This window comes from Mesoplodon densirostris, chromosome 4, assembly GCF_025265405.1.
Source record: "Mesoplodon densirostris isolate mMesDen1 chromosome 4, mMesDen1 primary haplotype, whole genome shotgun sequence".
Classification (NCBI taxonomy): domain Eukaryota; kingdom Metazoa; phylum Chordata; class Mammalia; order Artiodactyla; family Ziphiidae; genus Mesoplodon; species Mesoplodon densirostris.
Window position 1 is genome coordinate 88,878,711 of NC_082664.1, and position 26,372 is coordinate 88,905,082.

At 38.7% G+C, this 26,372-nt stretch overlaps 1 protein-coding gene across 12 annotated transcripts in view; it reads left to right on the forward strand.

Moving 5' to 3' along the window:
- WDR76 (WD repeat domain 76) overlaps window positions 1–25,945 on the forward strand; it is a 73,785-nt gene extending 47,840 nt beyond the window's left edge. For all 12 annotated transcript variants that reach the window (XM_060096750.1, XM_060096756.1, XM_060096749.1 and 9 more), the window contains 5 exons: window positions 9,913–10,071; window positions 14,978–15,195; window positions 16,011–16,163; window positions 17,781–17,834; window positions 24,390–25,945. In XM_060096750.1, the coding sequence (XP_059952733.1) occupies window positions 9,913–10,071; window positions 14,978–15,195; window positions 16,011–16,163; window positions 17,781–17,834; window positions 24,390–24,645 (840 nt within the window). In that variant the 3' untranslated portion in view covers window positions 24,646–25,945. The remainder of the gene's footprint in view (window positions 1–9,912; window positions 10,072–14,977; window positions 15,196–16,010; window positions 16,164–17,780; window positions 17,835–24,389) is intronic.
- Window positions 25,946–26,372: the final 427 nt, after the last annotated feature.

The following is a 26,372-nucleotide window of genomic DNA, read 5'->3' on the forward strand; positions in this document are numbered from 1 at the left end:
GGGAGATTGGAGGAGGGGTGAGAATAATGTTCTCAGTCAATAGAAATTGTCTAAAATTGAGACATCCATAGTTACAGAACTGGATATGAATGTTGTTAACCTGGAAAAAACAAAAATAACAAAATATAGAGATGAAGAAAGGGGAGATTGGAGGAGGGGTGAGAATAATGTTTTCAGTCAATAGAAATTGTCTAAAATTGAGACATACATAGTTAAATAAAAAAGTGTAATGACTAAAACTGCTTTATATTTTATACTTTTTCCTTCTTAGGAGATAGCTCTTGTAAAGAAATACTCGAAGTTCAAAAATTCCTTCAGCTTGATTTTCTTTTATTATTTTAAAGTATATAGTTAAAATTTTTTTAAATATAAATTTATTTATTTATGGCTGCATTGGGTCTTTGTTGGTGCGCGCGGGCTTTCTCTAGTTGTGGCAAGCGGGGGCTACTCTTCATTGTGGTGTGTGGGCTTCTTATTGTGGTTGCTTCACTTGTTGCAGTGCATGGGCTCTAGGCATGCGGGCTTCAGTAGTTGTCGCACAAGGGCTCAGTAGTTGTGGCTTGAGGGCTCTAGAGTGCAGGCCCAGTAGTTCTGGCACATCAGCTTAGTTGCTTCACAGCATGTGGGATCTTCCTGGACCAGGGCTCAAATCCGTGTCCCCTGCATTGGCAAGTGGATTCTTAACCACTGCACCACCAGGGAAGCCCCTAAAGTATAGTTAAAATATTTAAATTTAAAGTGGCCTTTTTTTTCCCTCTAAATTTCTTCTCTGTCCTTCTATCTGTATAAGTAAGTACATGTAAAGACATCTTTAATGATCACTTAGTATTTTAATGATAATTTTGGTCAATTTTGGGTTTTGAATGATTTTTCAAAACTTTTGTCTTTGTATATTCCTTTGTATATTTGTTTGAGTTCCTTATAACAATGGAGAGTTTTGTTTTTCTAAAAAATATATGCTATAGACAAATATGCCAAAATGTTAACAGTGGTTAACTCTGGGTAGGAGGAGGAGTTTGTGTGATTGTAATTTTTTTTCTTCCTTCTCTTTTCATGTTTCTTTAAATTTTTTTTCTCTTTATTTAAAAACTTAAATAAAAAAGACGAAAACAAAAGTGTTTGAGTATTTCAGAGCCGACTAAGCTAGATTTAGAAAGTTGTTCTGGTTCATAATATGACATATGGCATAAGAATATAACAGCAGAATCCGAAAAATGATGATTTCGGAGTTGGTAATCCAGTTGTGGAAAGGATAATCCTTAGAAGTAGTAATATTACTACTGAAATTCAAGTTCATGCATTTTTAAAATTTTATTTATTTATTTACTTATTTAGGGCTGTTATTTATTTATTTATATTTGGTTGGGTCTTCGTTGCTGTGCGCGAGCTTCTAGTTGCGGTGACTTCTCGTTGTGTACTACAGCTCTAGGCTTGTGGACTTCAGTAGTTGTGGCACGTGGGCTGACTAGTTGTGCCTTGCAGGCTCAGTAGTTGTGGTTTGCAGGCTCTAGAGCACAGGCTCAGTAGTTGTGGCACATGGGCTTAGTTGCTCCGCAGCATGTGGGATCTTCTCAGACCAGGGCTCAAACACATGTGCCCTGCATTGGCAGGTAGATTCTTTTTTTTTTTTACATCTTTATTGGAGGATAATTGCTTTACAATGGTGTGTTAGTTTCTGCTTTACAACAAAGTGAATCAGTTATACATATACGTATGTTCCCATATCTCCTCCCTCTTGCGTCTCCCTCCCTCCCACCCTCCCTATCCCACCCATCCAGGTGGTCACAAAGCACTGAGCTGATCTCCCTGTGCTATGCGGCTGCTTCCCACTAGCTATCTATTTTACGTTTGGTAGTGTATATATGTCCATGCCACTCTCTCACTTTGTCACAGCTTACCCTTCCCCCTCCCCATATCCTCAAGTCCATTCTCTAGTAGGTCTGTGTCTTTATTTCCGTCTTACCCATAGGTTCTTCATGATATATTTTTTTTTACTTAGATTCCATATATATGTGTTAGCATACGGTATTTGTCTTTCTCTTTCTTTTTTTTTTTTTTGCGGTACGCGGGCCTCTCACTGTTGTGGCCTCTCCCGTTGCAGAGCACAGGCTCCGGATGCGCAGGCTCAGCGGCCATGGCTCACGGGCCCAGCCGCGGCATGTGGGATCCGCCCGGACCGCGACACGAACCCACGTCCCCTGCATCGGCAGGCGGACTCTCAACCACTGCGCCACCAGGGAAGCCCCTGTCTTTCTCTTTCTGACTTACTTCACTCTGACAGACTCTAGGTCCATCCACCTCACTACAAATAACTCAATTTCGTTTCTTTTTATGGCTGAGAAATATTCCATTGTATATATGTGCCACATCTTCTTTATCCATTCATCCATCCGATGATGGACACTTAGGTTGTTTCCATCTCCTGGCTATTGTAAATAGAGCTGCAATGAACATTTTGGTACATGACTCTTTTTGAATTATGGTTTTCTCAGGGTATATGGCCAGTAATGGGATTGCTGGGTCATATGGTAGTTCTATTTGTAGTTTTTTTGTTTGTTTGTTTGTTTTTTGTGGTACGCGGGCCTCTCACTGTTGTGGCCTCTACTGTTGCGGAGCACAGGCTTAGCAGCCATGGCTCACGGGCCTAGCCGCTCCGCGGCATGCGGGATCCTCATGGACCAGGGCACGAACCCGCGTCCCTTGCATCGGCAGGCAGACTCTCAACCACTGCGCCACCAGGGAAGCCCTATTTGTAGTTTTTTAAGGAACCTCATACTGTTCTCCATGGTGGCTGTACCAATTCACATTCCCACCAGCAGTGCAAGAGTGTTCCCTTTTCTCCACACCCTCTCCAGCATTTATTGTTTCTAGATTTTTTGATGATAGCCATTCTGACCGGTGTGAGATGATATCTCATTGTAGTTTTGATTTGCATTTCTCTAATGATTAATGATATTGAGCATTCTTTCATGTGTTTGTTGGCAATCTGTATATCTTCTTTGGAGAAATGTCTGTTTAGGTCTTCTGCCCATTTTTGGATTGGGTTGTTTGTTTTTTGCTATTGAGCTGCAAGAGCTGCTTGTAAATTTTGGAGATTAATTCTTTGTCAGTTGCTTCATTTGCAAATATTTTCTCCCATTCTGAGGGTTGTCTTTTGGTCTTTTTTATGGTTTCCTTTGCTGTGCAAAAGCTTTGAAGTTTCATTAGGTCCCATTTGTTTATTTTTGTTTTTATTTCCATTTCTCTAGGAGGTGGGTCGAAAAGGATCTTTCTGTGATTTATGTCATAGAGTGTTCTGCCTATGTTTTCCTCTAAGAGTTTGATAGTGTCTGGCCTTACATTTAGGTCTTTAATCCATTTTGAGCTTCTTTTTGTGTATGGTGTTAGGGAGTGATCTAATCTCATTCTTTTACATGTAGCTGTCCAGTTTTGCCAGCACCACTTATTAAAGAGGCTGTCCTTTCTCCACTGTACATTCCTGCCTCCTTTATCAAAGATAAGATGACCATATGTTCGTGGGTTTATCTCTGGGTTTCTATCCTGTCTCATTGATCTATCTTTCTGTTTTTGTGCTAGTACCATACTGTCTTGATTACTGTAGCTTTGTAGTATAGTCTGCAGTCCGGGAGCCTGATTCTTCCAGCTCCGTTTTTCGTTCTCAAGATTGCTTTGGCTTTTCGGGGTCTTTTGTCTTTCCATACAAATTGTGAAATTTTTTGTTCTAGTTCTGTGAAAAATGCCAGTGGTAGTTTGATAGGGATTGCATTGAATCTGTAGATTGCTTTGGGTAGTAGAGTCATTTTCACAATATTGATTCTTCCAATCCAGGAACATGGTATATCTCTCCATCTATTTGTATCATCTTTAATTTCTTTCATCAGTGTCATAATTTTCTGCATACAGGTCTTTTGTCTCTTTAGGTTTATTCCTAGATATTTTATTCTTTCTGTTGCAGTGGTAAATAGGAGTGTTTTTTTTTATTTCACTTACAGATTTTTCATTATTAGTGTACAGGAATGCCAGAGATTTCTGTGCATTAATTTTGTATCCTGGTACTTTACCAAATTCATTGATTAGCTCTAGTAGTTTTCTGGTAGCATCTTTAGGATTCTCTATATATAGTATCATGTCATCTGCAAACAGTGACAGCTTTACTTCTTCTTTTCCGATTTGGATTCCTTTTATTTCCTTTTCTTCTCTGATTGCTGTGGCTAAAACTTCCAGAACTATGTTGAATAAGAGTGGTGAGAGTGGACATCCTTGTCTTGTTCCTGATCTTAGTGGAAGTGGTTTCAGTTTTTCACCATTGAGGATGATGTTGTCTGTAGGTTTGTCATATATGGCCTTTATTATGTTGAGGTAAGTTCCCTCTATGCCTACTTTCTGGAGGGTTTTTATCATAAATGGGTGTTGAATTTTGTCGAAAGCTTTCTCTGCATCTATTGAGATGATCATGTGGTTTTTCTCCTTCAATTTGTTAATATGGTGTATCACGTTGATTGATTCACATATATTGAAGAATCCTTGCATTCCTGGAATAAACCCCAGTTGATCATGGTGCATGATCCTTTTAATGTGCCGTTGGATTCTGTTTGCTAGTATTTTGTTGAGGATTTTTGCATCTATGTTCATCAGTGATATTGGCCTGTAGTTTTCTTTCTTTGTGACATCCTTGTCTGGTTTTGGTATCAAGGTGATGGTAGCCTCGTAGAATGAGTTTGGGAGTGTTCCTCCCTCTGCTATATTTTGGAAGAGTTTGAGAAGGATAGGTGTTAGCTCTTTTCTAAATGTTTGATAGAATTCGCCTGTGAAGCCATCTGGTCCTGGGCTTTTGTTTGTTGGAAGATTTTTAATCACCATTTCAATTTCAGTGCTTGTGATTGGTCTGTTCATATTTTCTATTTCTTCCTGATTCAGTCTTGGCAGGTTGTGCATTTCTAAGGATTTGTCAATTTCTTGCAGGTTGTCCATTTTATTGGCATGGAGTTGCTTGTAGTAATCTCTCATAATCCTTTGTATTTCTTCAGTGTCAGTTGTTACTTCTCCTTTTTCAGTTCTAATTCTATTGATTTGAGTCTTCTCCCTTTTTTTCTTGATGAGTCTGGCTAATGGTTTATCAATTTCGTTTATCTTCTCAAGGAACCAGCTTTTAGTTTTACTGATCTTTGCTGTCGTTTCCTTCATTTCTTTTTCATTTATTTCTGATCTGATCTTTATGATTTGTTTCCTTCTGCTAACTTTGGGGTATTTTTTGTTCTTCTTTCTCTAATTGCTTTAGGTGCAAGTTTAGGTTGTTTATTCGAGATGTTTCCTGTTTCTTAAGGTAGGATTGTATTGCTATAAGCTTCCCTCTTAGAACTGCTTTTGCTGCATCCCATAGGTTTTGGGTCGTCGTGTCTCCATTGTCATTTGTTTCTAGGTATTTTTCGATTTCCTCTTTGACTTCCTCAGTGATCACTTCGTTATTAAGTAGTGTATTGTTTAGTCTCCATGTGTTTGTACTTTTTACAGATCTTTTCCTGTAATTGATATCTAGTCTCATAGCGTTGTGGTCAGAAAAGTTACTTGATACAATTTCAATTTTCTTAAATTTACCAAGGCTTGATTTGTGACCCAAGATATGATCTATCCTGGAGAATGTTCCATGTGCACTTGAGAAAAATGTGTATTGTGTTGTGTTTGGATGGAATGTCCTATAAATATCAATTAAGTGCATCTTGTTTAATGTATCATTTAAAGCTTGTGTTGCCTTATTTATTTTCATTTTGGATGATCTGTCCATTGATACAAGTGGGGTGTTAAAGTCCCCTACAATGAATGTGTTACTGTCGAGTTCCCCTTTTGTGGCTGTTAGTATTTGCCTTGTGTATTGAGGTGCTCCTATGTTGGGTGCATAAATGTTTACAGTTCTTATATCTTCTTCTTGGATCGATCCCTTGATCATTATGTAGTGTCCTTCTGTGTCTCTTCTAATAGTCTTTATTTTAAAGTCTATTTTGTCTGATATGAGAATTGCTACTCCAGCTTTGTTTTGATTTCCATTTGCATGGAATATCTTTTTCCATCCCCTTACTTTCAGTCTGTATGTGTCTCTAGGTCTGAAGTGGGTCCCTTGTAGACAGCATATATATGGGTCTTGTTTTTGTATCCATTAAGCCAGTCTGTGTCTTTTGGTGGGAGCATTTAATTCATTTACATTTAAGGTAATTATTGATAGGTATGTTCCTATTGCCATTTTCTTAATTGTTTTGGGTTTGTTATTGTCGATCTTTTCCTTCTCTTGTGTTTCTTGCCTAGAGAAGTTCCTCTAGCATTTGTTGTAAAGCTGGTTTGGTGGTACTGAACTCTCTCAGCTTTTGCTTGTCTGTAAAGGTTTTAATTTCTCCATGAAATCTGAATGAGATCCTTCCTGGGTAGAGTAATCTTGGTTGTTGGGATTTCTCCTTCATCACTTTAAATATGTCCTGCCAGTCCTTTCTGGCTTGCAGAGTTTCTGCTGAAAGATCAGCTGTTAACCTTATGGTGATTCCCTTGTGTGTTATTTGTTGTTTTTCCCTTGCTGGTTTTAATATGTTTTCTTTGTATTTAATTTTTTTTTTTTTTTTTTTTTTTGCGGTATGTGGGCCTCTCACCGCTGCAGCCTCTCCCGCTGTGGAGCATAGGCTCCGGACGCGCAGGCTCAGTGGCCATGGCTCATGGGCCCAGCCGCTCTGTGGCATAGGGATCCTCCCAGACCGGGGCACGAACCCACGTCCCCTGCATCGGCAGGCGGACTCCCAACCACTGCGCCACCAGGGAAGCCCTTTGTATTTAATTTTTGACAGTTTGAGTAATATGTGTCTTGGCATGTTTCTCCTTGGATTTATGCTGTATGGCACTCTCTGTGCTTCCTGGAGTTGATTAACTATTTCCTTTCCCATATTAGGGAAGTTTTCAACTATAATCTCTTCAAGTATTTTCTCAGTCCCTTTCTTTTTCTCTTCTTCTTCTGGGATCCCTATAATTCGAATGTTGGTTCGTTTAATGTTGTCCCAGAGGTCTCTGAGACTGTCCTCAGTTCTTTTCATTCTTTTTTCTTTTTTCTGCTCTGCAGTAGTTATTTCCACTATTTTATCTTCCAGGTCACTTATCTGTTCTTTTGTCTCAGTTATTCTGCTATTGATCCCATCTAGAGTATTTTTAATTTCATTTATTGTGTTGGTCATCGTTGCTTATTTCATCTTTAGTTTTTCTAGGTCCTTGTTAAATGTTTCTTTCATTTTCTTTATTCTATTTCCAAGATTTTGGATCATCTTTACTATCATTATTTTGAATTCTTTTTCAGGTAGACTGCCTGTTTCTTCTTCATTTGTTAGGTCTGGTGGGTTTTTATCTTGCTCCTTCTTCTTTTGTGTGTTTTTCTGTCTTCTCATGTTGCTTATCTTACTCTTTGGGGTCTCCTTTTTGCAGGCTACAGGTTCGTAGTTCCCGTTGTTTTTGGTGTCTGTCCCCAGTGGCTAAAGGTGGTTCAGTGGGTTGTGTAGGCTTCCTGGTGGAGGGGACTAGTACCAGTGTTCTGGTGGATGAGGCTGGATCTTGCCTGTCTGGTGTCCAGGTCCACATCTGGTGATGTGTTTGGGGGTGTCTGTGGACTTATTATGCTTTTAGGCAGCCTCTTTGCTAATGGGTGGGGTTGTGTTCCTGTCTTGCTAGTTGTTTGGCATAGGGTGTGCAGCGCTGTAGCTTGCTGGTCGTTGAGTGAAGCTGGGTGCTTGTGTTGAGATGGAGATCTCTGGTAGATTTTCGCTGTTTGATATTATGTGGAGCTGGGAGGTGTCTTGTGGATCAGTGTTCTGAAGTTGGCTCTCCCACCTCAGAGGCACAGCACTGACTCCTGGCTGCAGCACCAAGAGCCTTTCATCCACACGGCTCAGAATAAAAGGGATAAAAAGTAGAAAGAAAGAAAGAGGATAAAATTAAATAAAGTAAGATAAAATAAAGTTATTAAAATAAAAAATAATTATTAAGAAAAAAATTATTTTAAAGTAAAGAAAAAAACAAAAAACGGACGGATAGAACCCTAGGACAAATGGTGAAAGCAAAGCTATGCAGACAAAATCTCACACAGAAGAATACACATACACACTCACAAGAAGAGGCAAATGGAAAAAAATAATAAATCTTGCTCTCAAAGTCCACCTCCTCAATTTGGGATGATTCGTTGTCTATTCATATATTCCACAGATACAGGGTACCATCAAGTTGATTGTGGAGATTTAATCCGCTGCTCCTGAGGCTGCTGGGAGAGATTTCCCTTTCTTCTCTTTGTTCGCACAGCTCCCGGGGCTCAGCTTTGGATTTGGCCCCGCCTCTGCGTGTAGGTTGCCAGAGGGCGTCTGTTCTTCGCTCAGAGAGGACGGGGTTAAAGGAGCAGCTGCTTCGGGGGCCCTGGCTCACTCAACGCCGGCTGGAGGGAGGGGTGCGGATGCGGGGTGAGCCTGCAGCGGCAGAGGCCGGCGGGACGTTGCCCCAGCCTGAGGCGCGCCGTGCGTTTTCCCGGGGAAGTTGTCCCTGGATCATGGGACCCTGGTAGTGGCGGGCTGCACAGGCTCCCGGGAGGGGAGGTGTGGATAGTGACCTGTGCTCGCACACATGCTTCTTGGTGGTGGCAGCAGCAGCCTTAGCGTCTCGCGCCCGTCTCTGGAGCTCCTTTATGCAGCGCTCTTAATCCCCTCTCCTCACGCACCAGGAAACAAAGAGGAAAGAAAAAGTCTCTTGCCTCTTCGGCAGGTCCAGACTTTTCCGCGGACTCCCTCCCGGCTAGCTGTGGCGCACTAGCCCCATTCAGGCTGTGTTCACGCATCCAACCCCAGTCCTCTCCCTGGGATCGACCGAAGCCCGAGCCTCAGCTCCCAGCCCCGCCTGTCCCGGCTGGTGAGCAGACAAGCCTCTCGGGCTGGTGAGTGCGGGTCGGCACCGATCCTCTGTGAGGGAATGTCTCCGCTTTGCCTTCCGCACCCCTGTTGCTGTGCACTCCTCCGTGGCTCCGAAGCTTCCCCCCTCCGCCACCCGCAGTCTCCGCCCGCGAAGGGGCTTCCTAGTGTGTGGAAACCTTTCCTCCTTCACGGCTCCCTCCCACTAGTGCAGGTCCCGTCCCTATTCTTTTGTCTCTGTTTATTCTTTTTTCTTTTGCCTTACCCAGGTACGTGGGGAGTTTCTTGCCTTTTGGGAGGTCTGAGGTCTTCTGCCAGCGTTCAGTAGGTGTTCTGTAGGAGTTGTTCCACGTGTAGATGTATTTCTGGTGTATCTGTGGGGAGGAAGGTGATCTCCGCGTCTTACTCTTCTGCCATCTTCCCCCTCTCTCGGCAGGTAGATTCGTAACCACTGTGCCACCAGGGAAGTCCCTCAAGTACATGCATTTTTCATGGGGCATTTAGGGGCTAAAATATTTTTAAAACTATCATTTTGTGCCAGGACCAAACACCTTATGAAAATTGAGCTGAGAATGACATACTTGTATAGAAGCACACCTAGCAAGCAAAGTGGGAGTGGTATTGATAGAAGTTTAGGTAGTAAGGAATTATTCTGCATGTGAAATAAAAGTAAATTTCCCATTTCCTGAGAATTTCATGAACTGAAGTCATTATAAGCAGTAATTTTTTCCCTCTGTATTATGAAAAACTAGTTGGCTAGTTGCAAAAAGCTGGAAACTATTAAAATAAATGTGACTTAATTTTGTTGGATTGAAAATTAGGAAAAAGTAACTTAGTGAGTGTCTAAAGTTTCTAGTTCTGACTTTCTGAGTGGGAAGGTGGGTACAGTTATAGACTACGACTGAATATAATACAATCAGTTTAATGACATAATGGTGTAGAAAATATTACTGCTTTTCACCAGTTTTTGTCTCTCTCCCCACCCCCAACTCTATCCTAGACTCACCAACCTAAAGAAGATGGAGTTTATATTTTTCAACCCCATAGTCAACCAGTTAGCTGTCTTTACTTTTCGCCTGCCAATCCAGCTCACCTGCTGTCACTGAGCTATGATGGCACATTACGCTGTGGGGATTTTTCCAGAGCTGTTTTTGAAGAGGTAAATGTTAATGTGTTTACATATGGACCTCAGGTGATATTCTGGATTCCTTACGAAATGCCACATGAATGTTTATTATACCATCAAACTGGGTGAGATGGTGTAGAATAGGGACTTTAGAACTACACTGCCTAAATTCAAATCCCATCTGTTACTATTTGTGTGACCTTGGCAAGTTGCTTAACCTCTTTGTGCTTCAATTTCCTTAGTTTTGAAATGGAATGGTAATAGTATCTACCTTATAGGATTGTCATGAGGATTAAATGAGTTAATGTAGATAAAGAATTTACTTAAAACAGCCTGGTACATAGTAAGTTTTTGCTCTTATTTTTTATTTTTGCAGAAAGCTTTTAAATAAAATAACTTATTCTTCTATTTTAAGGCTTAAAACTTGTCCTCTTTTATTCAGGAAAAAATATTGGAATATTATTTTACTTTTGTTCATTATTTCTAGCCTTGGCAGATATGAATTTTGTCGGGATGAGTCTTAGATGTGACAAAAAAGACTAGAGAAATTCATCACATAACAGTTCTATAACACATTGTCCAACACAGTAATGTAACACAGAAACTATAAAATTTGTTTTTTTGTCTTCTAGCTAAGATTTATCATCTCTTATATGCCATGTATAGCTGATGGTAGAGAGATTAGCTCAGCTGTTTTTATCCGGTGAAGTTAGAATGAAAAACTGCCATTCGATGTCATATAATTGTACTCTGGCAAGAAATGGACACCTAAGTGGTTTCATTCAGAACATCTTAGGCCAGGTTTATTCATAACCACCTGTTGAGGATAAGGTCTTTTCCTGGGCTAGTCTAACCCCCTGCAAGGTAAGATTAAGTTGAAGTTTAAGAATAGTTGAAAGATGTTGGTCTCATACTCGTGACTGTCCATCCTCCCAGAGATAGTCTACCAAGTTAACCAGACTACTTACCCTTGGAGGTTTTCAAATTGGTTTGATCTCTGGTTGGGTAGGCCAGAAGCTTCCAAAGGCCTGAGGAATCCTCACAATATTGGATCCCAGTGATTACATTTTGTTCTACTACTTAAATATCTACTACTTAATGTTACAACAAACATATTTCAAGTGAGCTTTCAGATTTACTTAACCATATCAGATTTCCTCATTAAGAGAATTCCTACAAACTCTTTTTTTATATGGATTTTAATCTTTGTGAAATTTAGGATGGTTTAGATGTAGGTTTTCATTCTTTAGCTTATTTTGAATGGGACTTTTAAAGTTTTTAGAGGTCCTCAGTATAAGAGCATTTTATTTGTGATAGACAATGAAGAAAACAGGGTATTATCACTGATTATGGCTTACCATCATAAATATTAATTGATGATCTAATTTTATGCCTTAATTTTCTTATGTAAGCCAGTACTCAAAGTTAACACATTCTGTCTTTGTAATTATTCTAATATTCTATGTATAGATGATTCATAATTACTTACAAAAGAGTTTTTAACCAATTATTTTAATAGCTATAGTATAATACGTAACTGCTTTTGTTCTTCACTGAACTCCTAAAATGATCTTTCTTATAGTTGGGAAGACTTTATCTCTCTTCTTGAGAGCTAATAGTTTTTGGGTTTTCTTTTAAAAATGAGGATGTTTAATTTCTTTTAAGTCTGTTTTTAACCATATGAAAAAAAGACTTTTCAAGACTGTTAATGTATTGCTGGTCAGACTTGATTTCCTAATTACTGACAATTAGAAGAAACACAGTTTCTTTTTTTACTGGTGTCTTTGCTTTTTTTTTTCTTTTAATTTCTATTTTTACCTTTTTAAAAATAGGTTTTTAAGAGCAACATTGATATTTAAAATCCTTAGTGGAAATGGATGGGCTATTAATCATGGATTAAATGAAATAATTTTTGTGAAAAGTCCTCTTTAAACTGTTTAATGGTAGCACTTTGGTTATTAATGCATACCATATAGTTATGTATGCAAGTCACATTCTGTTTTGTATTTGTTTATATGCTTACAGGAAGGTTGGAGTTTGAAATTTGAAGGTACATCTATGTTTTATCAGCCACTTAATAATAACTGATTGTACTTATTTTTTAATACAACTTTGTTGAGATATATAATTCACATACCATTCGATTCACCCATTTAAAGTGTAAAGTCCAGTGGTTTTTAGTGTATTTATAGGGTTGTGAAACTGTTACCACAATCTAATTTTAGAATACGTATCACCTCCAAAAGAAACCCCTTGCTTATCAAGTACTCCCAATTGCCCCTTTCACCCTAGAAAACCACTAATCTACTTTCTGTCTCTACATATTTGCCTGTTCTGGACATTTCATATAAAAGGAATCATACAGTTTATAGTCTTTTGTGACTGGCTTCTATACTTATCAAAATGTTTTCAAGGTTCATGCATGTTGTAGAATGTGTCAGTACTTCATTCTTTTTAATGGCTGAATAGTATTCCCTTGTGTGGCTGTACCACATTTTACACATCCATTCATTAGTTGATGAACAATTGGGTTGTTTCCATTTTTAACTATTACGAATAATGCCATTATGAACACTCATGCACAAGTTTTGTGTGCTTTCATTTCTCTTGGGTATATACGTAGGAGTGTAATTGCTGGGTCATGTGGTAACTCTATGTTTTACATTCTGATGAACTGCCAAGCTGTTTCCCAAACCGGCTTCACTGTTGTACATACTCATCAGCAATATGTGAGGGTTCCCATTTCTCCACATCTTTTCCAACACTTGTTGTTAGTGGTGAGTATAGCCAACCTCGTGGGTATGAAGTGGTATCTCATTGTGGTTTTGATTTGTGTTTCCCTAATGATTAATTATGCTGAGCATGTTCATCTGCTTATTGGCCATTTGTAATTATTTAGAGAAATTTGGATCTTTTGCCTATTTTTTAGTTGGGTTATCTGTGTTTTCAGTATTGAGTTGTAAGAGTTATACACTTATTTATTTTTTTAAAAGTCAGGTTTATTGAGGTATACAGTACATATTATAAAATTTACCTTTGTTAGGTGTGCAGTTTTATAAGTTTTGGCAAATTGTATATACCTGTTTAACCACCACTGCAATCAAGACATAAAAAATTTCCATCACTCGGAAAAATTACCTCATGACCCTTTGTAGTCAGTCCTCTCCCCCTTCCTGAAGCCCCTGGCAACCACTGATGTGATTACTGTCCCTATAATTTTGCCTGTTCTAGAATGTCAAGTAAATGGAATCAAATGGTGTGTAGCTTTTTGTGTCTGGCTTTATTTACCTAGCATAATGTTTTTAAGATTCATCCATGATACTGCATGTATCAGTAATTTGCTTCTGATACTACTGATTGAACAATTACCTTGTGTTAGGTACTAACCTGAGTGTGCTTTATATATATTATTAAGCCTAATAACACCCTATGAAATAGGTAATGTTCTCCCCATTTAACAGTTGAAAAAACTGAGGTAAAGAGGTTTATTAGCTTGCTGAAGGACATAAATGGCAGAACTAGAATTTGCACTTGAGTCTCTCTGACTCCAAATCCCCTGCACTTAACTATTTTAATATAATGACTGAATACTTCAAGTTTCATTTGTGTATATTGGGCTTTTTTTGGTATAGGGGTTGGGATACCTTTGGTGTACTAATTTGTTAATCTCAGTTTATAGTAATAGTTATTAAAACTAAAAGTCAGTAGCAATTCATGATTCAGTGATAAGAATTGTGGTAATTCTCTCTTACTTGAGTACTGACACGTTCTACAACATTTATTTTTTATTCCTTATATGTGTGAGCCCTGAACCCAAAGTAATAATATTGTGGATTGTAAGTGATTAAAAAGTTATAACAATAATACCTGCTCATGATAAAATATTTACAGTAGGGGACTTCTGTGGTGGTCCAGTGATTAAGAATCCGCCTTCCAATGCAGGGGATGTGGGTTTGATCCCTGGTCGGGCAACTAAGATCCCACACGCCGCAGGGCAACTAAACCTGCATGCCGCAGCTAGAGAGAAGCCCGCAACGAAGACCCAGTGCAACCAAAAAAACCCCACAAACTTACAGTAAATAGGATGTGCAAACTAAATCTGCCCTTTCCCCATTCCCACTCTCCCGAAGTAACCTTTGTATTTTTTGTGTATGCTTCCAGAAAGTACACATATACTTACAAGCATATAGATACAGATTTTTTTCTTTGTGCTAATGGGTTCACACTATATACATACTTTTTTGCAACTTGCTTTTTTCATTTACTAGTATATCTTGGACAGTTAATAGCACAAATCTACCTCATTCTTTTTTAGCATTGCATGGTATTTCAAAGTAGAGATGTACCATCATGATTTAACCAGATCTTTTTTGGTGGACATTTAGGTTGCTTTTTATTGCTGTTATAAGCAGTCTGGCAGCAAGCATCCTTATATATATCTTAGTGAAATTACTGGGTCAAAGGGTATGTATAAGCATTAAATATTTTGATAGGTGTGTCCTGATTGCTGTAAAAATTTTGTATCTATTTACACTTCCACCAAGAGTAGGTGAGCATTCAAGCCATATACCTTGGACTTAGTTGGCAAAGTTACTTGGTATATTAAGGTATTTCAACTGGGTAAGATTCAGATTCAGTCCATTTCCTAGTAAGTTTCACAGGGTAGCTCTGTATCTGAGGTTTATTGGATTTAAGAGATTTGGGATGTAGCCCTGACATGGGTGGATGGGCTGTTTGATTGCAGTCTCACAGCTGATCAATGCCTTAGTTTCCATCTAAGGGGATTACCATTTTGCCCTATGCTTCTTGTGGGGATCAAGGGAGGATAAATGAGGTTATTTGGGTTAAGTGTTTTGTTACTCTTTTAACAAAGAATTTATGCATTGGCTTTCTTTAAAAGAAGAGTGTTACATAAGTTGATTGTTACTTATATCCTTAGGTATATAGAGATGAAAGAAGTAGCTTTTCCTCCTTTGACTTCTTGGCAGAAGATGCCTCCACTTTAATAGTAGGTCACTGGGATGGAAGTATGTCACTAGTGGATAGGCGGACGCCTGGAACTTCTTGTGAGAAACTTATCAATTCTTCTTTGAGCAAAATAAGAACTGTACATGTCCACCCAGTGCATAGACAGTATTTTATCACTGCGGGATTAAGGTATGTCCTTCATGAAATTTTATGATTTAGGCCTTTTAATGTTAGGAATAATGTTTTAGTTTGGTGGTCAAGGACTTCTGACTTTTTTTGTGATACCCACAGACCAAATAATTTTCCTTTCTACACTGATTGAGCATTTTTTTTTTTTTAACGTGATTTTTTTTTTTTTTTTTTTTTTTTTTTGCGGTATGCGGGCCTCTCACTGTTGTGGCCTCTCCCGTTGCGGAGCACAGGCTCCGGACGCGCAGGCTCAGCGGCCATGGCTCACGGGCCCAGCCGCTCCGCGGCATGTGGGATCCTCCCAGACCGGGGCACGAACCCGTGTCCCCTGCATCGGCAGGCGGACTCTCAACCACTGCGCCACCAGGGAAGCCCCTAATGTGATTTTTTTTAATGAGAGATTCTTTTGGATTTAATAAATAGCGCAAGTATTGAAAAAATATACATTTTTGTTTTCCTTGGCCTCGTGTTTACTTCTAGTCTTTTGAGAAGAACGTACGTAAAAAATATAAAAGTTCCATGTAACCTATAGCTTCTTGGTCTGTGTTAACTTTTTTCTTGGATAGATTAGAAAACCAGCTAGAATCTTGTCTCTCTATACCCACCTGGTTACATATATATGCTATAATTTTGAAAATTTTCTTATTTTTTACTCTATACCAGTGTTTTTAAAATTAATATAGAAGATTAGAGGGTTCTGTCTTAACTGTTCTTCAATGTAGTGAGTATTTGAGTGTCTAATTTATGTTCAGTGCTATTGTAGAGTCTTACTATGTGTACTGTGAAAACACTGAGAATTATTCCTCCTGTTACAGGGATATTCATATTTATGATGCAAGGTGCCTGAATCCCAGTAGAAGAAAGCCTTTGATTTCTTTGACTGAACACACAAAGAGCATCGCTTCTGCCTATTTTTCACCTCTTACTGGTAACAGAGTAGTAACCACATGTGCTGATTGTAAGCTGAGGTAAATTGGGAAGACAGAAATACTTGTTAAGGAATCTAGAGTCTGTAGTTACTGTGTTAAACAGTAGCTTTGTTGACTATCGCTCCTTATTATATCACTGGTGTTATTGTTTCATAGTCATGTCTAAGTTCCCAAAGATCAATGACCTGTACTTAATGGCTTTTCAGCAGTTTTGGGATCTGTAGATTTCCTTGAGATTGGCAAGGAAGGTCTGTAGCTACCCTGGAGAGTGATGTCAGTCTTTGCTTTTAGCACTGAAATCTGATGAAATCAGGCTTGTGATATCTTGGAAGGCAGATAATTTTAGCATAGGGAGAAGCTCTTACTTTGGAGATAGTGGGGTCTACCCCACAAGTGAAGTGCTGAATCGAAGTTGCAGAGCCCCAGGCCATGGGCAGGCAGAAAAGGTAGCAAAAATTGGGCTTCTATACAAACTACTGGATAAAATTTTATGGTTTTAGCTTTGATACCTTTCTATAGCTACTTCCTAAAAATGGATTTTAAAATGTAATATAAACCAATTGAACAAAAATAGAAAATAATGCCAATTAAAAAAGATGTGGAGAATGTTAATACAATCACAAAGGAAATGATTTTGTTCTCTTCTAAAATCCCTGATTTTGCTTAACATTGCAAGCAATTCTCTGTTTATGAGTGTTTTACCTTAAGTGATTTTGGAATTCGTTCATTATTCATTCAGCAAGTATCTGTTAAATGTATGCTATGGGCCAGGCTCTAGAAAGGCACCTAATTTCTGTTTAGACCCATCTATTGGGAAGAACATGGTTTATAGTGTGTGACAGGTACCCAGTTAATTTCTAGTAAAGTGTGTAAGCATTACCAGGTAATACATTAAGAGATTTAGTCACCAGACAGTGGCAGCCCAGTGTCCCCTTTCCACCCACGCAGTTTTCTTTGTCTTAAGGGCTACTTATTTGTCCCATTCCTGTTCATTTGCACTGAAGAGTTTACTCTTGTTACATTAGCTATTAGTGATTTGGCTTTCTAGTAATCTAATTAGTTAATAAGCTCCAGTGCCAAGAAATTTCAGTGGAATAGCTAGGCACAAGGAGAAGGGGGAGGTGGTGATGATTCGGTTAGTTTCTGTCTGCCAGGGTACCTAGTGGAGGCTTCTGGATTCCTCCAGTTGCCCCACAAGAACTCCTCCCCTTGGTCACTGGACAGTCTTAGTCTCGCCAGAATCTGGAAATGACACTATCACGCCCTCAACTGATGAGTCTCCCTTGATACATGCATGCACTTTTAGGTTATTTTTGCATTTTCAGACTACATCCCTTATGTATGACCTATATTACTGTGAATCTGAATATAGAGTCTAGATTATCACTTTAGAATGTACATTTAAGTTTGGAGTAATAATGTCTAAATAAGTAATTTCCACACTAAATTATAAGCACTGAATTTTATAATATTCTTTGTAACTTCTGTAAATATATTAGCTGAGGTTTGTTAGAGGCTGATCCTATATATTTTAAGATAACAATCATATTTCGTATCATGAACCAGTGAAAAGCTTGTTAAATATACTGATAATATTTCAGAAAATTTTCAAGAAACAAAGAGTGTGCTCCTTTATTCTTGCTCTTTATTTTGTAGAATCTTTGACAGCAGCTGTATATCCTCGAAGATTCCTCTTCTCACCACCATCAGGTAGGTTTCCATGTGCCAAATAAAGTAGACCCTGGATTACTATGAGGTCTTTGTTGGAGTGCATACATTGGACATCTGATTATCAAGGAGATGTAATAGGTCTGATTTTGTATTACATTGTTCCAGTGTTCCAGGTTGCTAGTTCCTATCCTATACAGAAGGGTTCTTGCTTCCAGGTTTCCTGTTTCTGTAAAGAGGTTCAATCTCTTTTAGTCAGTAGCTGTTCTCTGCCTCTGGGTGGTTATTTTTGGTTAAGATGTGGCTATTCCAACCTGAATTACTCATGTTATCTTATTGAGACTTACTTGCTGGTGAGGCTAGCTGAAGCTCTGTTTATTTGCACCTGTTTGTTCTGGGCTTGGAGGGCTTCCCCACCTTCCCACTTACTTTGTTTGGTTACCCTTTTTTTTGCATCTGCTACTTTTAATGTATGTATTTTACATCAAACTTTATGCGATGCCTTCTTCCTAGACATACCTCTTTATTAGTATTTATGAAGTTGGGGACAGGGTGTGCAATGTATGTTGATTGTTGCTTCATGAGTTTTATAGTCTATAGAGGCTATATTTAAGCATGTTTGTTTTCTTTTTCACAGAATTTCCCTCTTCATTTCCTTTTTCAAACTTTATTAATTCTAGTTTATTGGTTTCTAATGCATATTTTAAAAAAATTATCTAGTGTGATGATTCAGAGGTCAGTAGAGATAGGGTCATTGAGTGGCAGAGGGAAGTGTGGTTCTCCATTGTTCATATTTCTTTAGTAAGAAAGGGTTGCTAATGGTGTTACAATATAGAGAATAAAAAGGCAGTGCTTTGTTTTTTGCTTTGGAGAGCAGTAAAGAGCCCCAAATATATTAAAAAAATTTTTTTTACTTTATTTTTAGTTGTGGTTATAAACACATAAATTAACCATCTTAACTATTTATATGTATACAGTGCAATAGTGTTAGGTATATTCACATTGTTGTGCAGCAGACTTCTAGAATTTTTTTATCTTGCAAAACTGAAACTGCCCATTAAACATTAATTCCTCTTTCCCTCTTTTCCTAGACCTTGGCAACCATCTTTCTACTTTCCATTTATATGATTTTGACTACTATAGATACTTCATATGAGTGAAATCATACAGTATTTGTCATTTTGTGACTGGTTCATTTCACTTAGCATAATGTCCTTGATGTTCATCCATATTCTAGCATGTGACAAGATCTCCTCCTGTTTAATTTAAATTTTTAAAATTAATTATTTTTTCCCCATATTTGCCCCTAGGTTCTTCATGACCATTTCTTTCTTTATTTTTTTCTTATATTCCATATATATGTGTTAGCATACGGTATTTGTTTTTCTCTTTCTGATTTACTTCACTCTGTATGACAGACTCTAGGTACGGGAATAAAGACGCAGACCTACTAGAGAATGAACTTGAGGATGTGAGGAGGGGGAAGGATAAGCTGTGACAAAGTGAGAGAGTGGCATGGACATATATACACTACCAAACGTAAAATAGATAGCTAGTGGGAAGCAGCCGCATAGCACAGGGAGATTAGCTTGGTGCTTTGTGACCACCTAGAAGGGTGGGATAGGGAGGGTGGGAGGGAGGGAGATGGAAGAGGGAAGAGATATGGGAACATATGTATATGTATAACTGATTCAATTTGTTATAAAGCAGAAACTAACACACCATTGTAAAGCAATTATACTCCAATAAAGATGTTAAAAATTATTTTTGGCTGCGTTGGGTCTTCGTTGCTGTGCACGGGCTTTCTCTAGTTGAGGCGAGTCGGGGCTACTCTTCATTGCGGCGCGCGGGCTTCTCATCGCAGTGGCTTCTCTTGTTGCAGAGCACGGGCTCTAGGCGCATGGGCTTCATTAGTTGTGTCACACGGGCTCAGTAGTTGTGGCTTGAGGCCTCTACAGCCTGGGCTCAGTGGTTGTGGCACATGGGCTTAGTTGCTCCGCGGCATGTGGGATCTTCCTGGACCAGGGATTGAACCCATGTCCCCTACATTGGCAGGCGGATTCTAAACCACTGCGCCACCAGGGGAGTCCCTTCCTCTTTTAAAGGTTGCATAATATTCCACTGTATGTATGTGCCACATTTTCTTTATCCATTCATCTGTTGATGGACATTTTGATTATTTCTACCTCTAGGCTATTGTGAATAATGCAGTGAACAAATGGGTGTAAAGATATCTCTTTAAGAACCTGCTTTGAATTCTTTTGGATATATACCCAGAAGGGGGATTTTGATGGATCATCTGATAATTCTATTTTTAATTTTTTGAGGAAACTTTGTACTGTTTTTCCATAGCAGCCAAACCATTTTACATTCCAGTAGTGCACCAGGGTTCTAATTTCTCTTTATATGCATCAACACTTACTGTCTGTTCTTTTGTTAGTGATTATCCTAAGGAGGTAATATCTCGTTGTGGTTTTGATTGAATTTCTCTAATGATTAGTGATGTTAAACATCTTTTCATTTGCTTGTTGGCCATTTGTGTATCTTCGTTGGAGAACTGTCTATTCAAGTCTTTTGCCCGTTTTTGAATTGCATAATTTTTGCTGTTGTTGAGTTATAGGAATTCCTTACATATTCTGCATATTAACCCCTTATCAAATATATGATTCATGAATATTTTCTACCATTTTGTGGGTTGCCTTTTCACTCTGTTGATTGTTTCGTTTGATGCACAGAGTTTTTTTTTTAATATTTAAATATTTAAATATTTATTTGTTTATTTATTTATTTATAGCTGTGTTGGGTCTTCGTTTCTGTGTGAAGGCTTTCTCTAGTTGCGGCAAGCAGGGGCCACTCTTCATTGCGGTGCGCTGGCCTCTCACTATCGTGGCCTCTCTCATTGCGGAGCACACACTCCAGACGCGCAGGCTCAGTAGTTGTGGCTCACAGGCCTAGTTGCTCCGTGGCATGTGGAATCTTTCCAGACCAGGGCTTGAACCCGTGTCCTCTGCATCAGCAGGCAGACTCTCAACCACTGCACCACCAGGGAAGCCCCTGATGCACAGAGTTTTTAAGTTTGATGTAGATTTGTCTGTTTTTCCTTTTGTTGCCTGTGCTTTTGGTGTCATATTGAAGAAATCTTTGCTAAATTCAGTGTCCTGAAACTTTCCCCTATGTTTTCTCCTCTGTTTTATTAATAGTTTTATGTCTTATGTTTAGGTCTTTAATCCACTTTGAGTTAATTTTTGTATATAATATAAGATTATTGTCCAACTTTATTCTTTTGAATGTGGATATCCAGTTCTCCCAGCACCATTTGTTGAAGAAACTGTCCTTTTCCCATTTTGTGGTCTTGGCACCCTTGTTGAATATCACTTGACCATGTACATGTACACTTATGGGATCTCTTCTGTTCTACTGGTCTGTAGTGTCTGTCTTTATCCCAGTACCACACTGTCATGATTACTGTTGCTTTGTAGTATGTTTTGAAATCCGGAAATATGAGGCCCCCAACTTGGTTCTTTTTTTTTTTTTTTTTTTTGGCTGCACTGGGTCTCCGTTGCTGTGCGTGGGCTTTTCTCTAGTTGCGGCGAGCAGGGGCTACTCTTCGTTGTGGTGTGCGGGCTTCTCATCGCAGTGGCTTCTCTTCGTTGCGAAGCATGGACTCCAGGTGCACGGGCTTCAGTAGTTGCGGCATGCGGGCTCAGTAGTTGTGGCTGCGGGCTCTAGGGCGCAGGCTCAGTAGTTGTGGTGCATGGGCTTAGTTGCTCTGCGGCATGTGGGATCTTCCTGGACCAGGGCTTGAACGCATGTCCCCTGCGTTGGCAGGAGGATTCTTAACCACTGCGCCACCAGGGAAGTCCTGTTCTTCTTTTTAAAGATTATTTTGACTGTTTGTAGTTCCTTGAGTTTCCATATCAATTTTAGGATTTTTTTTCAATCTCTGTAAAACATGCCATTGGGATTTTCATAGGGATTGCATTGATTGAATTTTATAGATCACTTTGGGTAGTATAGACATTTTAACAATATTAAGTCTTCCAGTCCACAACCACAATGTCTTTCCATTTATTTGTGTCTTCTTTGGTTTGCTTTAGTAATGTTTTGTAGTTTTCAGTATACAAATCTTTCACATCTTTGGTTAAATGTATTCCTAAATATTTTATTCTTTTTTATGCTATTGTAAATGGGATTGTTTTCTTAATTTCCTTTCTGGATTGGTCATTCTTAGTGTGTAGAAATGCAACTCATTTTTGTGTGTTGATTTTTGTATCCTGTAAATTTGCTGAAATTGTTTAGTTTTTTTGTGTGTTTGTGGAGTCTTTAGTCCTACCCAGTTTTCTGGTCCTACCAAATTTCCAATACTATGTTGAATAGACATGGCAAGAGTAGGCATTCTTGCCTTTTACCACATCTTACAGGAAAAGCTTTCAGTTTTTCATCATTGAGTATTCTGTTAGCTGTGGGCCTTTCATATATGGCCTTTATTATGTTGAGGTAGTTTTTTTTTTTTTTTTTTTTTGCTGTACGCGGGTCTCTCACTGCTGTGGCCTCTCCCGTTGCGGAGCACAGGCTCCGGACACACAGGCTCCGCGGCCATGGCTCGCGGGCCCAGCCGCTCCGCGGCATGTGGGATCTTCCGGGATCGGGGCACGAACCCGTGTCCCCTGCATCGGCAGGCGGACTCTCAACCACTGCGCCACCAGGGAAGCCCCTGTTGAGGTAGTTTTTGTCTATTCCTAGTTTGTTGAGCGTTTATCATGAAAGGGTATTGAATTTGTCAAATGATTTTTCTGTACTGGTTGAGAGGATCTTATGATTTTTGTCCTTCATTCTGTTAATGTGGTATATTACATTAACTGAGTTTTATATGTTGAACCATCCTTGCATCCCAGGTATAAATTCAACTTGGTCATGGTGTATAATCCTCTTAATGTGCTGTTGAATTTGGTTTGCTGGTATTTTGTTGTGAATTTTTACATCAATATTCATCAGGAATATTAGTCTGTAGGCTTTTTTTTTTTTTTTTCTTGTAGGTTCCTTGTCTGGCTTTGGTATCTGTGTTGGCCTCACAGAATGAATTGGGAAGTGTTCCCTCCTCTTCAATTTTTTGGAAGAGTTTGAGGAGCACTGGTGTTAATTCTTCTTTAAATGTTAGGTAGAAATCTCCAGTGAAGCCATCTGGTCCTGGGATTTTTTTGTTGGGAGGTTTTTGGTTACTATTTTAATCCCCTTACTAGTTATAGTTCTATCTAGATTTTCTGTTTCTTCATGATTCAGTCTTGGTAAATTGTATGTGTCTGGGAATTTTTTAAAAATAATTAATTTATTTATTTTTTGGCTGTGTCGGGTCTTAGTTGCAGCACATGGGATCTTCATTGAGGCATGTGGGATCTTTTGTTGAGGTGTGCGGGCTTCTCTCTAGTTGCGGCATGTGTTTTTCTTTTCTCTGGTTGTGGCGTGCAGACTCCAGATTGTGTGGGCTCTGTAGTTGTGGTGCATGTGCGTAGTTGCCCCTCAGCATGTGGGATCTTAGTTCCCCCACCAGGGATCGAACCTGTGTCCCCTGCATTGGAAGGCAGATTCTTTACCACCGGACCACCAGGGAAGTCCTTTGTCAGGGAATTTATTCATTTTTTCTGGATTGTCCAGTTCATTGGTGTATAATTATCCATAGTATTATAATCCTTTTAATTTCTGTGACATCAGCTATAATGTCCCATTTTCATTTCTTATTTTAGTGATTTGCATTTCCTCTCTTTTTTTCCTTAATCTAGCTAAGGGCTTGTCAATTTTGTTGATCTTTTCAAAAAACCAACTCCTAGTTTATTTTTTTCTGTTGTTTTTCTATTCTGTAATTCATTTATCTCTGCTCTAATCTTTATTATTTCCTTCCTTCTGCTGTCTTTTGGTTTTGTTTGTTCTTCTTTTTCTAGTTCCTTGAGGTGTAGATTGTTGATTTTTAGATCTTTCTTTTCTAATGTTTACTGCTGTAAATTTCCCTCTTACTATTGCTTTCACAGCATCCTGTAGATTTTGGTAGGTTGTGTTTTCATTTTTATTTGTCTGCAGATATCTAATTTCCCTTGTGATTTCTTCTTTGAGCTCCAGATGTATTTTTAACTTTAAGGTTGTATGGAATATAAAATGATTTCAGGGTTTGGTTATTAGGGGAATACAAATATGGGAAATAGCTGATCCTGTTAAAACAACAAAAACCTAGATTATATATTTCTTTGTTCTAGGTCTTCTTCTGTTTGCATGTGCTAAAAAAAAAAGGAGGGGAGTAGTCCATTGAGCTAGTAAATAGTGAACAAAAAAGGTGCCATTTCAATAGACATTTAGTGACCCTCCACTGAGCACAAACCACTATACCCAGCACTGGAGATTCAAAAATGCAGAATACATCATGTCTGTCCTGAGTTTCAGTCTTGCATGAAGGATGAGACTAGGTTGTTGGTGACGCAGTAACTTAATGAAAAGAAACTTGGCAGAGAATATCAGCATTTGGGAGCAATGCCATCTTTACCCTCTGCCCATGCTACCTGGAGTTATTTAACACTACTGTCCTTTTAAAAAATCGTTTTTTTTCACTAGGCACAACACCATTACTGGGAGATGGCTGACCAGGTTCCAAGCTGTGTGGGACCCTAAACAAGAAGACTGTATCATAGTCGGCAGCATGGCCCATCCACGGCGAGTGGAAGTCTTCCATGAGAGAGGAAAGTGGGTGCACTCTTTTCTTGGTGGAGAATGCCTTGCCTCTGTGTGTTCCATCAACGTTATGCACCCAACTCGGTATATTTTGGCTGGAGGTAACTCCAGTGGGAGGATACATGTTTTTATGAATTAAGAAAGTTGCCGAGTTTTTGGTTTGACAACGCTGATTTGTTCAAATTAATCAGTGTCTAAGGAGCCCAGTAATTCACGTGGCTTAGTCTGTTTACTTGGTAATATGTTCTATTTTTAGCAAATATAAAATTGCCTTGTTAATAAGAACTATGAGCAGTAGGTACTTTTAGTAAGAGAAGCCTTGGAGGTTGTTTCTGTAGGATGGCGAGGGAATTAAAGGGGAGACTGTGATGCCTTCAGCACTTTTAATCAGGCAGAATATTGAGAAATTCTAACATTATAAATTATAAAGCTTTGAGTGATCAGTATTTTGGTTGTTTTTGTGGTTTTGATTCTATGGTGATATATAGATTTGTTTTTTTTTTTATAGTTTGCAGTAAATATTTATTTCTAGACTCATACACTGGAAGGGGTCCTGAAAGGTCATCTAACTCAGTGACTTTGAAACTTTTGAGTTTTTAAATTGAGCACCTTTTTTCCCCCTTGCCTCTAAATTAAATCTTACATGAAACCCCAAGAAATTGCTGAGAAGCTTTGGTTCACTTGGGCAGGGCCTGTGTCTGTGTGTGTTGACCCTTTCCCTCCAGCTCCTCTACATGGCTCCTGAGACACAGCCAAGGAATCCCAGGGCTTGTAGGCACAGGGTTTGGATCTACCTGATTGCTGTAATCCGGTATGAGATTACCTTCAGACCAGTGTTTCCCAGACTGTGGTTTGTAGCTGTTCACATGAAATCAGTTAAGTGGCCATGAACAGTGTTTACAAAAATGAAAAGGAGAGGAATAGTAAAGAATAGCAAACATAATTAGAGTAAGTATTCTTTTGTGAAACTTAGTTCCATATGCATACATATTTGTAGGTATACATGCATACGTATATTCTGACATAAAATGTATTTCTTTATTACTGTGGTACTGTGGGTCATTGTTAAAGAAGTAAAAGCTCCTGACTTAGAAAGTCATAGATAGCCTTATCTGTCCCTGTCTTTAAACTCTCCAGAGGAGATTCAATAACTTGGGGAAGTGTTATAAATACCATTTTTGGAATTTCTTCATAAAATATTTTTTTCAGAAGCTATGGCAATTTGAATGTGTCTGTTGTTGGATATTACTAAATCAGTGACTAATATTACTGTGTGACCTTATCTATCCAACTTTTTCCGTTGTTCTTCATTGCCAAACTACTACTGAAAGCCTGTTGTAAATAGCTTCAGCGATATGTTTGATTTCTAAGAGGAAATATTATCTTTTCATAATTGTATATTACAGAAATAAAGTGACGTGTATCATTTCCTTGAAGAATATTTTTTTGTTAAATTATTTCCTTCTCTAATTAAAGTCTAAATAAGTTTTGAGGCTTAGTTTATTAATAGGTTGTGGGAGTTTAGAAGGAATAGGATTTCTCTATTTTCTTGGTGATATGAATACAGGAATTGATAAGCAAGGTGGAAATATTAATTTATGAAATGCAAAAAGTAAGGTTATGTGAGGTTGAGGTATATTTAAACTGTCCTGGAAATAGTAAATGAAACCTTTAGGCTCCCTTTCCCTTTAACACGGCACTTAATTTTACAGGTTCTAGAATGGCTAGTTCTGTGGGAGTTGTTCTTTTAAGATGTTGAAAACTACTCTCAATCAAATTAGTACTATCATTTAAGCTTCGAATACTTGGTGGTATACTTGGTGCTAATTGCCTGGCTTCTGCACTAAATGTTAGCAAATTCTTGAT